The sequence below is a fragment of the Gavia stellata genome, chromosome 9 (genome assembly GCF_030936135.1).
Source record: "Gavia stellata isolate bGavSte3 chromosome 9, bGavSte3.hap2, whole genome shotgun sequence".
NCBI lineage: Eukaryota > Metazoa > Chordata > Aves > Gaviiformes > Gaviidae > Gavia > Gavia stellata.
The window spans coordinates 8,577,876-8,593,498 of NC_082602.1; the positions used below are offsets into that span (position 1 = coordinate 8,577,876).

The following is a 15,623-nucleotide window of genomic DNA, read 5'->3' on the forward strand; positions in this document are numbered from 1 at the left end:
CAAGAAATTCATTCCCGATATAGAAAAATATGCTTGAATGTTCCATTTTCAATCTTTAAGTCATATTTTGAAAACACCACTGTTCTATTTCTAAACTTAGTAGCTTTAAGAATCTACTAACGTAACTAGTTTTCTCTTTCAGCTTCTCTTAGTAGAGGTTTATTACAAACAGATCTGGTTCTCCAGAGATAACATCACTTACCTTTACATGACCATTTAAAGAAGGTGAGCCTTTTTTACTCTCTGATTGCATGCCGTTGACGTGGACTTCAACAGGAGTCAAGCCTGGTGGTGGAGATGGAGTGTTCTGACTGTAACTAGGTACTCCAGACAACAGAATACTAGTTAAAGTTGCCTGGGCAGTAGACGGTATCATTAGGTGTGGAATAGCAGAAAAACCTGTAACAAAATTTGGTCATGTTCTGATGAAGTTTCTCACTTAACTTTCTCAAGTACTATAGTACTTTATATAAATCTCTATGTGGCTTTGATACATCATTAAACAAGTTTCCATTAGAATTGCATGCCAAAATCGTAATGCTTTATCTAATCATTACTTTGTAGGTTAACATAGTTTCCTATACAAAACAGATCAAAACACTGCATGTGACAGCACATCGTAAGTTCATATTAAATTATAACTTTAAATTTGGATATTTATTAATCTCTGTTAAGAAAAACTTAAGAATTATTAAGGCTCTAAAGAATGAATGATTCTGGACTTCTCAACTGTCATTCTAACAACTTACTGTTGCACAATTAAATTTAATTTACATTTAACTTTAATACCAACCTGTGGCATTCGTGTTAGCAAGAGATGTTGCCCATAACGTGGGACTAGGTGTGCCTGAACTTGGACTCTGTAAGGGACTCACAGAGCTATTAAGGGCATTCAACAGAGAGTTTGGAGCAGTTGAGGTGTTGACTGACAGGGCTGTTGGACCTAAAAGGCCTGCAAAAAATTATACAAATGAATATTTAGTTAAGACTTACAGAAAAACATTTTTACAAAAGTACCGCTTAAAACATTAAACCTGCTGTTAATTTTGTGCAGAGAACACATTAAGAACAAGCATTCTTAAACTGGGAATCATATATCCAAGAATTGTAGCATCTCTTACTTCCTTCTACTGGACTCTAACTATTGTCAGAACAAAGAGCCTGCACTGGCTGCTCCTCAGTCCCACCATCCCTTTGTATCCTCTTCATTGCTTCTGTCAGTTTGTTTCAAAGAAGCATCACTTAGAGAACAAGCAAGCAACTACACTTCACAACCTTACTTTCATTTCAGACAACCTTTTTCTCAGAAGCTCATACGAACGAACCACTACTTCCACACTAAGAACTATTCAATTCCTTTTTGCATCTTCAATACTGACTGCAAACCATCCCCCAAATGCCTTGCTTATTCCCAAAGCATTCCCTCAAACCAGCCCTTCATGTAAGAGCATTCGCAAGGCAGTTCAGCACTACACTCTAAAGAGGTAAAAACACAACCCCAAAGTGCGGGCATGACAAGAATGGTAACAAAAACAGCATTAAAAAACACAGTCAAATGGCACAAATACATGCCCCTGTGTGACTCCCAAGAAACCATCTGACATGGAACTACGCAGCATTCCCAGATGGCAGGTTGCAAGGGAGCACGGTGGTTACATGAGAACTCTTGACTTTCAAGAACCAGTGTCAAGATTTGACACTAAATTCTTCTGGGACTGCTTGGTTTTCTATACATTTCTGATAATAGGGTATTTGCAGAGCTTGAAAATAAAATGGTAATTCCAGTCTGGACTATGTGCTTCTTCTATAAATTTACATTAAGATAGAAAGCTTACACATTTCTCTCCCAAGTTTCATACTGACTATTAGCACGTGCATCCTTCAATTACAGTGAGATACAGCCAGAACTGAAATGTGGTGTTAGCTATGTTAACTTTCACGGTACTGTTGACAGGCTCAAGCACCTACCCAAATTCAGGACAGCATGAGACATCACAATATTACCAAAGAAGTTTCATTTGAAAGAGATCATTCTGAAAGTTGTAAAAGCAAGGTCCTACTTCACCTGTGTTTCCCTCCCTTTCACTTTCAGCCGGCTGGTTTGCGAGCTTCTGTAGGATTTTCTACAGAGATGAGTCACATGTCTGATTACAAAAGCCTTGGAGGAAGTTTTACAACAACAGGCCCTTGAAAGGCCAGATGCTTTTGGAATTCTCTAATGCTTTAACATGATTCCTTATGCAAAACACACATCTGGTCCTTTTTTCTAGTACAAGTGAATTAAGTTTCACACAAATAAACATCTATAAAAAATATAAAGATATGTATAGAATAGAATGCATACCAAGCCCAGTGAGTCCTAGTCCTGCTGAGGACAAGATATCCAAACCAGTACAAGACAGACCAACAGGGCATGAGAGACTGGAAGGATTTGATGCTATGGTAACTCCACTACTTTCAAGTCCCAAGAGACATTTCCGTGCCTCGTACATATTTAAGGCATTTCGTTCAACACTTTTTACAATCACAGACTGTAGGGAAAGAAAATGAAAAATAACAAAAAAGGAAAACCAATGAGTAACACAACTATACAACATGGATCTGCCACACACATCCCCCCTCCTCTTCTTAATACTCCCTCATGGCTATCAGTAACATAGCAGTGTGAGACAGCATGAGATAATGCCCGTTAGCAACTACTCGAATTCAGTGGCCTTGATGGTAAGTTCTGGGATTTTGTATGCACCTGACAATGAGAATTATGAAAGTCCTTTCTGTTTAAGGGAAACAATTATTATTGTATCTTGGTGCTATTTGGTATATCAAATTTTAAGTGGCCCAAGATCCAGAGAAGTGAACCAACAATTAAAATCTTATTCTCTTTTATCAGAGGTCTATACCTTGAAGTGGACAAAATAGTTGTTTTTATTAAATTCATAGCTGTCTGAGAATAAAGTAACAAATTAAAACTTAAAAAAATTAAACTACAAAAAAACATTATTTGTTTCTTGTACATTCTCTACATGACGTTTCTTTGTATCAATTTTATATATCCCTACACAGAGAAGCTTCCTTATTGACACAATGGGAATGGTCACTTAATAATATTTTGAATTTTTTGTCTGTTACAGCATTCTGTACAACAATGCAGATAACAGAGTCTCCTATCCATACTTGCCTGAATATTTTACAATGAACATCTCCCATTAAAGGTATTCTGTAATTCTGTTTCTTGTGGAGAACACAGTCAGACTTTTCTCATAGTCATATTATTTTTTTTGTTTGGGTTGTTTTTTGTGGGTTTTTTTTGTTGTTGTTGTTTAATTCTGATTGCTAAATTACATTGCAGTTACATGGGGGAGCTGCAATTTAAGACGAATCTCTAAAAACCAATCAAGAGTAGTTCTAGTCAGATAAAAGAAATAGACTATGAGGAGATAAAGTCTATCAGTATCTTCCATACAAAAGCTAAGCTCTATATTGTCAAATATTTAATGAAAAAGTCAAATTACCATGACGGAGAGCTGTCACAACATTTAAATTGATATTCCAAGCAGAAAATATATATGCCTTTTACAAGTTTATGATCCATTAAGTTAGGGAGGAGGAGCAGAGATGTCAACTCATCAGCTCTGAAAAGTTGTCATGAAAGCCTAAAAAGAATATATTAGCTTTTCACCAACCTTGCTTGGTTGCTTTGGCTTCGGCTTAATGCTTATGAAGACATCTAACTGCTCCATTAGCTGTGTTATAAACTGTGGTTCTACTTCAATTTCTTCCTTCATATCAAACATGAGCACAAGAGGAAGGCAACCCTGAAAAAAACCAAGAACGCAAAACAAGATGCAACGATTCATGAAACTTAGAACTTACCCTTTTCACATGAAAATGTTAGCAATAAACTGACATGTAAAGATTGTAACACATGTACATCATGATACAGTAAGTTCAGAAAAAAATAGCAAGGATGAAATTTTAAGTAAAGCCACTTCCTTGTATGGAACAATACAGATGTATCTTCCTACCCTGGGATTCTGAACAAAGAGTTTGGTGGTATAAGGGTAAAATGATTTGTTGAATATTTGACATTCCCATCAGCACATACACACCCTGCATTAGCTATTTATACAGACTTAGACGTGTCTGGAGGATTCAAATTCAGAAACCACTATTACCTATTAAATCAGAACAAAGTATTGTCAGGAACTGATAGCAGGACTCTCACATACTCAAATGGCTCATTTTAAACGATGTCTGAGATACAGAAACATAAATCTGAAAAAATTTCTTTGTAAGTCACCATTGTCTAAGTCTTAAATTTACCTTTCTCTTCCCCTGTTCTAGATCAGCTAGATAAGTATATTCCAGTGATATGGACGACATCTGTGAAACACTTGAAATACTAAAACTTTAAGTAAAAAAACCTAGCACCCCTAAAAAAAGCCCAAATCCGAAAAGTAACAAAAAACTCAATGGTCACAGGTTATCTAGAAGTTACTAGATTGCTACTTCTCCTAAAATAACAAAAATAGAAGGTACAAAGTGAGTGAAAAACAAATCTTATGTTTTGTGAATCTAGATTCACAATAAAGTAAACAATATCACACATATCAGGAAAAAAGCCATAGTAAGATACATTCAAGGAAGTGGTCTTTTTTAATCAGTTTCCTGCTTTGGCTTCAGAATGAAAAGCAGCAAATTGGTATATTTATTCTTCAGATCACTAGTTCAATATCATTTTATATTTAAATAGCACTTTTCAACAGTACCACCTATAGCTACGCAGTACTTCCCAAACTTAAAGTAATTTTAAGTTAAGGAAAATTAAAGCAAGGCATCTTAACCATTTTGACTTCAGGAAGACTGACAAACACAGCTTAACTCCACAAAGTCAACTTGTCTGAAAAGAACAATTGTGAATAAAGTCTATTTAAAGACATTGAAATCAATAATCATGAATTTTACAGTAACAGAACTGCTGAGAGCATTTCATACTGGGATGTTCCAAATATTTTTGTAAAAAAGCTACAGAAAGTCATACCAGAAGGTTTCACCGAAAGCCTGCTGAATAAAAACGCAACTAAGTTCACAGGAAAAACAGAAACTTTGAAGTTGAAATGTCAGGTTTTATAAGCATATTAAAAGACTTGTTTTTCACACTTCTGTTTAGTTATTGTATGTTTAGAGCTCCTACATGATGATGTTAAGAGAGGAACAGGACCAAATAATGTTATTTGACAGGAAGTGAGTGAGAAAAACTAAGTTGTCAATACATCTTCTGTAATTAAATATAGTACAGTCATTATTATATGCAAAACTAACAAAAAGTAAGTCTTATCATTTTTTAGTGATGATCAAAATACTGATGAAACCAAAGGGTTTGGAATAAGGGGAAGACATAGAACAAGAACATTTTAAACAAGACTCCAAACTCCTCTCACTTAAGTATTTAATTTTAAATCACTAGGTATTCTTTCTTCCTTTTACAATTTGCCCTCATCACTACTATGAGTATTGTCTCAACAACCACATTGAATATATTCCTGCAAGCAATATGCTGATGATTAGAAACTGAGACTTGCAATAGTTGTCAGAGATAAGTGATATTCACAGTTTATAGACCACAGAATTCATAGCCTTCTCAATTAAATTAGTTACTAGTTGATAGTAAAGTTTTCATTTAGACATATTGCTAAGCAATATTTAAAGATAGCACCAATACATTACATACGTCCTACTGTAAGGTATCTATGCACTGCATCGCATTTTCTGTTGATATTGTAAACTCTGCCTCAAATTTAGTCTCTTACAAGAATTACGGATCACAACAATTTAGTAGCTCAGAAAAACGTTACGGTATTTTCTTGGTATTGATGTTCAGATGCTTCTAGACAGTTATTCCTAGGAGCTCTGCAGAGATCAAATCACTATTTTTAAGTCACCTCTCCAATTCCATAGCACACTTGTGCTGCCTAGCTGTGAAACAGCATCAGCTGTTATTCTGACTGAGGACCTGGCAGAAGGCAATAACAACAGTGACCACAATGAGAAGGCCAGCATGCAGTCGTATCTTGCAGGAAGTCACTCCACAACACAAATCTCATCCCACTGAACAATGCCCAAGAAGAAAACAGGTCAAGTGACATTTACTTCAAAAGAAGTTGAGAATGACTGCAACTATCTATCTGTATGTAGGTATCAGCATGGCTGGCTTATTTAAATGGTTTTATCTGAAGCTGAAAAATACTGTTTTTGCTAAGTTAGGAATGGAGTTAAGATTTTATCTGGTTAGTTACTTTTTCCCTCAGCTTTTCAAATTTTAATTGTTTAAAAAGATATATTCAGTCTTTGCAAAATTTGCTTTTAAAACTTGTTTTATCTACAGAACTTGAAACAACAGTTTCAGGACACATAATGCCAGTGAGTTGAAACAGACCAAGCCTCCTGGTCAGTACAGTTCTTAAAGGGTGATATAGTGGATGTGATTTGGGATACTAAGTTGTACTGATATGTTTGGAACTATTAAATCAAAGGCCAGTATTTCAAAAAGTGGCCCTTGCATAATTCTAAGTTTCAAGAGTAAATGTGTACTTTCATGTTCATATAATAGCTTGTTTGCATTTCCTTCTACTTCATAAACCTCCAGAAAAGTTCTACTTAAACCTCACCAAGGAAATACACAGAATAAGACTATCTCTTAGTACTTACAGACAATAATATCCTAGAATAATCATTAATATACTGTATAAACAGAAAGGCATCATGTTTTTGTTTTCCACTATACAGCAAGGCACACTGCACTGTAAGGGAGAAATGGACTTCTGGAATTTAATGGTATCATGGTTTATCCTAATACCAGCTTTGAACTGGATTTGAATCCAATGTGTTGTTTGTAAATAACCACATATATAAAAATCTGTGTACAAGCAGTAGTACTACAACAATGCCTAAAGGTTCCTGTGAAGCTTAAATACCAATATAACAAAAACCTGTACAATTAATCATAATACTCATCACCAGAGCTATTTTTCTAAAAGGTCTTACAGTACTGAGGCTATGGTACTAGAAAGAATGTAAGATTGCAGAATGAGTAAGTATTTCCTATGGTTCCCCAGTTTCCTTGAAAATTCGCCTACATAGGAACTAAGAAATTCCTGCTATTTCCTCCCAAAAGAAACCTACTTACCTGACAAACATGGAAAAGGCAGGTTGGCAAAACAAACAACCCACCACCCAACTAGAACAAAACCCTACAAAAGTCTGCTTTCTACTCAGAAGCATATTGTTATCGTAAATTTAAATTGCTTATGTTGCATTTATATTGCCAAGTTCGTTTTTCAAATCATGATACAAGAGGTTACAAATATTTTCAATTACACACACTTACAAAACACTGACAAAAATAGAGCACTCAACTGAATCAGATTTTTGCAATGTGAGTAGTAATCCTTCCTCTCTAAGGCTAATTTACATTTGACCAATAAATACGTGCAGAATGGGCATATTTTCTATAATCTGGCATTTTTTTCAAGCAAGTTTCACTGGAAGTATTTACCATGAGATATTGCCTGGCAAGACAGACAGACTCAATTGTGCCCTGGAGGTAGACAGTGGATTTCTTCTGTGGGTTACTAGGGTCAGGGAAGTGGATCTGAGCACCAGTCCTCTGCATAATATGTTTGATGTTACTGCCATTTCGACCCATCATAAAGAGATGATGCTGCGCTGCAATGTCTAGTTGTGTGCTCACAGGGATTGCAGAGGCCAGGCTCCCAGCTAGGTGTTCTAAAAGCATGGCTGTTCCTTCCTGCGGGAGAAATGCAAGAGACCAGTGAAACAGTGCTCACAGGCATACAAAACAACATTTCAGATGTTTCCTTACTTGTCATGCATTCCACATTCAAGATAAGAAAATTCTGTTTTGTTTAAAAACCTGATCGATTTGTTAAAGGCAATAGAAGGACTAAACTCTACCTACTATTGCCATTTTATGACCAAATGCAGCATTTAATTGCCATTGTAAAAGGCAGTAAGATGACATTGAATGGTTTGGTCCCAATAGACCTTCGGTGCCCATATACAGCAATAAGAAAGTCGATACAGATTTATTTGGGTAGTTATACTTTCAAAATTTGTCTTTTGATTTTGGCCTAGAGATGTTCTTAGTGGCTTCAGATACACCCATCTCAGACCATATCAATCCGTCTCACTGCCAGTTGTTAACAAGGAAACTTTTTTTATTTTATTAAGATTAATAGGCTCATGGCAGTTCCCTTACTTGACTGTCAAATTCACATCTCCCAATTCTGGTTTAACAAGACCAGTTTTACTGACTTTAGGGCAACTTTCAAGGTTATGTATTTGAGTGCACGTTAAAAAAGATCAAAGCATGAAGAATTCATGGGCTGGGGTTTTTTTGTTATATGACTGTTGTAGATTTTTTTGTTTTTTAGTGTTGTTGGTTTTTTGTTTTGGTTCGTTTATTTTTTTAATTAAAAGATGGTAAGATTAGCACATATTCCAGAATTGCTAGAAACCTGAATAGGTTTGCAAGAGATAAAAAACAGATTAAAAGCTTAGCACAAGCAATGCTAAATCCTAAACTTAAAACTATTTTCTATGTATTTTTACACCTCACCTATACTAGTTAAGTTTAAAAAAAACTAATCCTTCAGGCTTCAAAAGTGATTATACATTAATAAAATGTACTGATGAAGCAGGATATAATGTTAATATAGTTCTTAAGTACCTAAATTATGATTAGATTTATGACATGCAGAAAACCTACTTAAGAAGACACATTACCTTCACAGCACTAGTGTTATTTTGTGACCCTCTGACAATGACTGTAGCACCATACATTCGAGAGCGTTGTTTAAAGGAAACTGAAATATTGTATGTCTGAGATATATGCTGAATTGTGGGAGAATTAGGATCTGGGATTGGTTGCAGAATTCCAGCAATAGGCAATTCAAACATGAGTACCAATGGAAGCAGCTCCTACAACAACATTGAAGAGCAAATATTGAAAACCGAAATCATAATCACTAAGACTACACCGATTTAATTACTGAATCATAATGTATTGGTCAGTGATTATTAAACTGACATAATACAACTTCTGCCCAGGGTTCATTGATAAAAATATTATCATATCTTGAACTGGAAAAAGGCACCAATTTTTCCAGGGACAAGAGTTTTTTGTTTTCCATAGGCTTGTTTGTTTTGGTTTTTTTTCCCCAAAATAGCAGGATCTTTTGCAACACGTAGCAACAATAAATCAAGGTAATTTCCCATACTTATCCATGCAGACCTACAAACAGGTCAATATTTGTAGAACTTCCTAGAGAATTCTGTTTTCTGTCATGGATTAATTGGAGCTCTGAAGTCACCTACAAAGCTACATAAACATCAGCTTCTTTCATGACTGTCAAGACCAAGGTTGTGTTAAGTGCCATACCTGACTACAACAATTGCAAAAAAATCTTAATTTTTTATTTATTCTTATCCACACCAAAATACACATGCAAATCAAAACTAGAAGGTAAAGATAGAAAAGTACTACGAGTGAAGAATGGAACTGAATTCCACCAAAATTATACACGAAAATGGTTAAAATTAAAAAGGCAGCAAATGCCTTTCTTAAGTCATAGATTCACACAGGATGCCTGAGATTCTACAGGCCATCTGTGGAGGGTAAGTTAAGACGCAATTTTAGACACAGCATGGGATACTTAACATCTTGCTTATACTGTAGACTTTGTGTTCAAGATCCATCTTGGGTTAGTTAAAAATTTGGCCAGAATGTGCATCACTGTTTTTATAATACCCTTCGCATTTTACTCATATGGATACTCACATTGTTCCCATATTACTGCTGTCATAAGACAGAGCCAGACAACCCTAGGGTTTTCAAAGCTACCTTTTTTTTTTCCCCCCTTTCAGGTGTTTTCAAGGGAACACTATAGTGAAATAGACTATTACCCGAATTCTAACTCTTGCCGACTCCACTCCAGCTGGCTGTCCTGCAATAGACACCTGGAAGAGCAAGAATATAGAAAACATAGCATCACATTTTCAAATGAAGCATTGGAAAAGTTATTCAGATACCTGTGTCTCTTTTTAAAAAAAAATTTAAAAATCAACAGATTTCACAGCTGGTGATATCTTAAGTGTTCTCTAACCAGTAGCTGAAAACTAAAACCAGTTTAAAAAAAATAATCTATGATTATTATAGCATCTTAAGTTACATGGGCTTAATCAATTAGAAAAAACCTGATACATCAAACAATACAGCTGTTTGGATCAAATAATGGAATTACTACTGTATACATGTACTCAATGCTAATATTCAACAACCGTATGTTTTCCTGAACCTTTTGAAATTACTGTATTTTGCTCAGCAGCCACTAAGATGCACAAGAGGGAATTCTAAATATGGTGATGAAAGACTTGAAAGTAAATATTCCAGTCATATTATCATTACCAAAGATGTACAATTCACATTCCATGACTTACTGTAATAAAGTTGAACTCTTACAATAGGACATTCATTTTTGCTAGATATCCACGAAGTTGTTTTCAACTAAGTTACACCATAAGCCAAAAGCACCAAGAAATTAATTAATATGCTAAATAAGTCAGGTGTTGAACAGGAAAAAGTTTACAAAAGCAGTGCTTTTCATACGCTTCTCTACCATTCACAGTAAGTTGTTGACCTCTGTATGCTCAAAATAATTTTAGTTTAAAAAAATTGAAATTATTCATGAGCCATCACAAATTGTTTCCATCTGTTTTTAAAGATTTGCTCGCTGAGAAAGTCCCATGCTTTGCACAGAGTTAAAATACCAAAAATCTCTTTCCCTGAACATGAACTTGCCCATCCCAAAAAACCCCAAATGGATGAAAGAAGTTTAGAAATGTTTTATACTCTCAGGAATTACAGTATAAATGAGTTAAAATATTAACCAGTACTTACTTGGTTGCTTTTCTCTGCTTGATTATTCCTATTTGAGTCTGGAAAATGGATATGGCATCCTGTTTCCTCCATCACCTTTTTAATATTATTGCCACCTTTACCTATCACATGAGAATGTTCTGTATGTGAAACATCCATCTTCAAGGTTACCCGATTGCTCTGAAAATCAAGCACCCATGATTAGATTTGTTCACAGCAGAACCTGTGTACTTTGGAGTAATGTAGCTTCAAGAATGACACTCAAAACTGTATTTCCAAAATATTTTTGCAGAGGTTTAACTGGCTTAACTTCTACTCAAGTACGATGTTCTTAAAATGGATCATAGTTAGATGCTAAACCATTCACATTTTCTTTCGAATGAGGAAATAACATGGAAATAAATATCCCAAAGATACATCCTCAAAAAATGTCTGAGACTTAAAATGTGCCCTAGCTTTTATCAATTGTGACTTAAGTGTCCTCTTGCAATCCATTCTAATTTATTTTAATTCTGTGTTCTTTCAATGGCAGTCACACACTCCTGTCTGATCTGAAAGGATCATATGATCAAGACTTTGGCAAATCACAAAGCCACTGGACCTAAAAACAACAGGATTTTTTCCTCTAACAAACATTGCAAATTTCGCTGGTACATCAATTTTTAAAATATACAAACACTGCCTACAGCTGTTCTTAAACACTGTGTTGTTAATAGTCCATAATAATGTTGTTAACAGTTCAAAAAATTGCACTTATCACTGAAGTGTTCCTTTTGGCAATCTGTTTACAGAATCAAAAAGTTAGCGTACAACTATGCAGAAGCCATATACGCTGCCCCAAAAGACTTCTCAGAAGAAAAGAAAATCTGATAAGACTTCTGGACAAAATCTAGATGTTTTAGAAATTCTGGTCCTAATGTTTCAGAGTATAAGAATGCAGTAACAGTTAAAAATAGAACTGCATAAAAGCTCCTAAAATTGAATTTCAAACAAAACCAAAATTTTAGGTTCGCTGAAGTGGCTGTATAATCTACTGTTTGCAGTGAAGCTGTATTTCAGATTTTCAAGTAAAAAACCCAATCCAATGAACAAACTATGTATGCTTTTAGCGACACAGCTGGAAATATTATTTCTATATAGTTCAGATCTGGAAAAAGTGTTTTGAACGTGTATTTTCTTGTTGCGTGTTTGAGTATGCATGTATACACCAAATCTCAACATCCAGAAGGAGTATGTTGGAGGCTTTGTTTCGGAGCATCCATTAATACCTTCTGTTTAAATGAGCCCATTTAACAAGGTCAAGTCAGCACAAAATCAGGGGTTAAGGTGTCATTCTAAATAATTTCTTTCTTACTTTTGTGTCCAAGACAGACATGATTTTCTCTTTCGCTTCTTTAACATTTTCCTTTTTTCCAGAGACTTTAATATGGGGATCTAAAAAAGAAATAAAGACTTGTAAGAAAAATACATTAAAAAAACTATCAAAACTTTCTTCACTGCTTAAATAAATTTGAATCCATTACTTATAGTTCAGCAATAAACTGTACCACCAACCTTTGGAATTCAGTTGAAACCCAAATGCATCATTCCATCCCTTCAGCCCTATGGTTAGGATTACCAGATGAGTTTATTAAACATGATAACCAACTTAAAATAAATAGAAATCAAATGCCAGATGTACATCACAGTTTTAAAAACATAGTCTGCAATGCAATTATATAGCTAAGCCATCATGTCTTCTCGAACAAATATTAACAGAGGACAACTAAAAGTTTTTTGACAGCCTTACTCAAACTTAACACAATGTCTAAAAAACCTCCCACCAAACTCAAACCCACCCTCATCACCATTTCATTATATTTAATTAGTCTCTACAACTATCCTTTGCAGTTTTAACCTGGAAAAAAGGTGTCTCCACCAGAAGTTTTCTGACTGAAGTTATAAATCAAATTTAAATGACACTTAAATAATAAAGGAAATCTTTGAAGTGTCAAGTATATAAATTAAGATTCGCTACTAAGGTGTATACCCAGGAGGAACACCAGCTGATGGCATTTTTTGCCCAGTGATATCTAAAATATTGATTCTACAACACACTTCAGTTTACATCATAATTTTCAGACCACTGTCTTTAAACAGCAGAAGATGTTGTGCTGAGCCATCAGGTACCGTTCTACATCCTGGAATATACGCCTGGTTGGAAAGTACAGAACTGAGTAATTGATACTTGATTTAGTTCCAAAGTCAAAAAAGTGTGAAAATTACACATTAGATAGTTTAGCAGCACCATCTGGTGTCCAGAAGCATAAAATGTCACAATGCAAAATTACTGTCAAAACATTAAATACAGGTTCAATTAAAACAAACAAACAAAAAAAAATCACCAACTACCACCCAATTTTCTAAGTATTAGAAACAAGGATATGATTTTGCAGCTGATGCTTATTTCTCCTTCCTCAGTTCTTGAGTCCTCTGCCCTTTTGCAGTATAACAGTGCTTTTTCTCCTGTGATGGGATGAACTGTTCTCAAAAAATAAAATTCTAAACCCTCTTCCAGCTAATGAATTAATCTAATTCATTATGCTAGACAGATACAGACATCTTAGGGTATATAAAAATAAACATATACTTAACAGCAGGAGAAAACATAGCCGTAACAAAACATATCTGCCTTTCCCATCATCTCAATGATTGATACCACTTCACTACTAAAGAAATGCCAAATAATACAACTTCAGATTGTAAACCTGTTGTATTCAATTGAAAATTGAAACTGTTCAAGCCATACCTGGATACTCTTTTCGTTCCAACAATATAAAACCTCTAGTCTTTACCACTGGGAATTTCTAAGCACATTCAGTTGGGGATACAGAAACACAAAAGGAACACGGGATTCACTGCCAAGTTTCAGGAAAGTCAAGAAAAAAGCAGCATTTTGAGTTCCGAGAAACACATATATTTCATTTTTAAAAATGGAAAAACTGTAGTCGCGAAGACATGGTATGCACATAGAATCTACAGAAGCTCCAAAAATCTGCTGCTTCAGCCTTTTCACAATGAAGCAAAGTAAAAAAACCCAAAACACACACACGCACACAAAAAACACCAAAATAGTCTTAAGGGCAATTTTTCTTTTCTTTTTTAAGTTGACAGTAAGCCATGTGGTTCTAATGTGTTTAAGCTGTGAATGGTATTTGAAGTGGATGTCACAGGCAGAAATTCCCAGAAGCAGTTTCTAGCACACTATGTATGCTCCAAGTGCTCTTTAGAGGCAACCTGGAAAAACACAAAACCAGACCACCACCACTTACTTGGGGGTTGATTTTCACATATTTGTAAACATTATGTTTTAATACACATTTGGTCACAAGCATGAAAAGTATCTGAAACAAGCCTGGCATCCTATTAGTAGCAAAAAATATTACTACCATTCCGTAATACCATTTGTTGAGCCATGGGTCAAAATACATTTTAGAATACCTTTTTTTCATTTCTCACCTCAGTTGGACTCCTCTTTTTTGTTGATACTGACAGCTTCAGCAAAAAAACCCGTATTTCTACATTTAACCTTTCATTGTTGTTTTTAGAGAAAAAAAAGCTCAATTTCTCACTTGAAAAACAAAAGCAAAGAAGAATCCACAAAGCAAAAAAGAATCCACTGACGCCAGTGACAATTCTAAAATATGCTACGAAATCTTTCAAAATTGGTCTTAAGTACCCTCTCCTCACTTGACTTCTCAATGACACAGTGGTTGGTAATGGCTATGAAGCAACTTGTTTTTAAGTTAACATAATTCTTCCTTTGAGACTTGCTCACTCTTTCCTTGAAGGAAAGACAATTCATATATGACATCCACATCAAGATTTTGCATGAGAAGAGTTACTTGCATCTAATAGAGTTTGAATTCATTGAACTGGCTTTGCAGGAGTTGAAAGTACATTGAAATTTTGTACGATCTGCAGGAAAACCAACAGGTAGTCAAGTAACAGCGAATCAACGAACGAACAGATTGCTTTAGGAATTGCTTAAAAATTCAGAGGGGCAATTAGATCATATAATCTGACTTTCTGTATATTACAGACCCTTAAATTTCTTAAATATACCTCTCTATGGAATCAATTAACTTGTCTGCATTGCAGTTCCTCTGGAAAATGTGGAAAATTATCTGCTGTAATGATTCATTAGTTTCAGCCTCACAGATTTGTCCTGATTTGTCCCATGGTTTGCACTTAGGCTCACTGGTTCTTGTACTATCTTCCCCCCTCCCCGAGATTAAAGAGCCTTTATTGTTCAACAGTGCCTTCCAGTGAAGGTCCATATATGCTAAGCAAATCACCTATCATTATACCAGCTCTTTTTCTGAGCCCAAACTTAAATACTCTAATTTGACAAATCATTAAGAAAAATGAGCTAGAGAAGCTGCCTGGTTTTTTCCTGGCTAAATTATTTATTTCCAAGTAAAGGACCTTCTATGTCTGTTTTTAAACAGTGTATAACAGGTGGATTTACTAGGAGATAATCAAAAGGCAAGCTTCTCCCAAACTTCTTGGAAGCCCAGTGCAGAGCAGGCTGCATTTGACCTGAAATAACTGTCTGCTAAATAGAGAAAACCTGCACTAATGGAATCAGCATTTACCTTCAGTTTTCAGGTTTCTGGTTAATCTG

At 35.1% G+C, this 15,623-nt stretch overlaps 1 protein-coding gene across 1 annotated transcript in view; it reads right to left on the reverse strand.

Moving 5' to 3' along the window:
- The window catches only part of BICC1 (BicC family RNA binding protein 1), a 110,357-nt gene that overhangs the window by 14,740 nt on the left and 79,994 nt on the right, over positions 1 to 15,623 (reverse strand). Inside the window, exons 4-12 of the mRNA XM_059821214.1 lie at positions 12,312 to 12,391; positions 10,979 to 11,137; positions 9,985 to 10,038; positions 8,806 to 9,000; positions 7,556 to 7,807; positions 3,684 to 3,815; positions 2,345 to 2,531; positions 794 to 952; positions 203 to 399 (exon numbers count right to left, since the gene is read on the reverse strand). Coding sequence (XP_059677197.1) covers positions 203 to 399; positions 794 to 952; positions 2,345 to 2,531; positions 3,684 to 3,815; positions 7,556 to 7,807; positions 8,806 to 9,000; positions 9,985 to 10,038; positions 10,979 to 11,137; positions 12,312 to 12,391 — 1,415 coding nt within the window. The remainder of the gene's footprint in view (positions 1 to 202; positions 400 to 793; positions 953 to 2,344; positions 2,532 to 3,683; positions 3,816 to 7,555; positions 7,808 to 8,805; positions 9,001 to 9,984; positions 10,039 to 10,978; positions 11,138 to 12,311; positions 12,392 to 15,623) is intronic.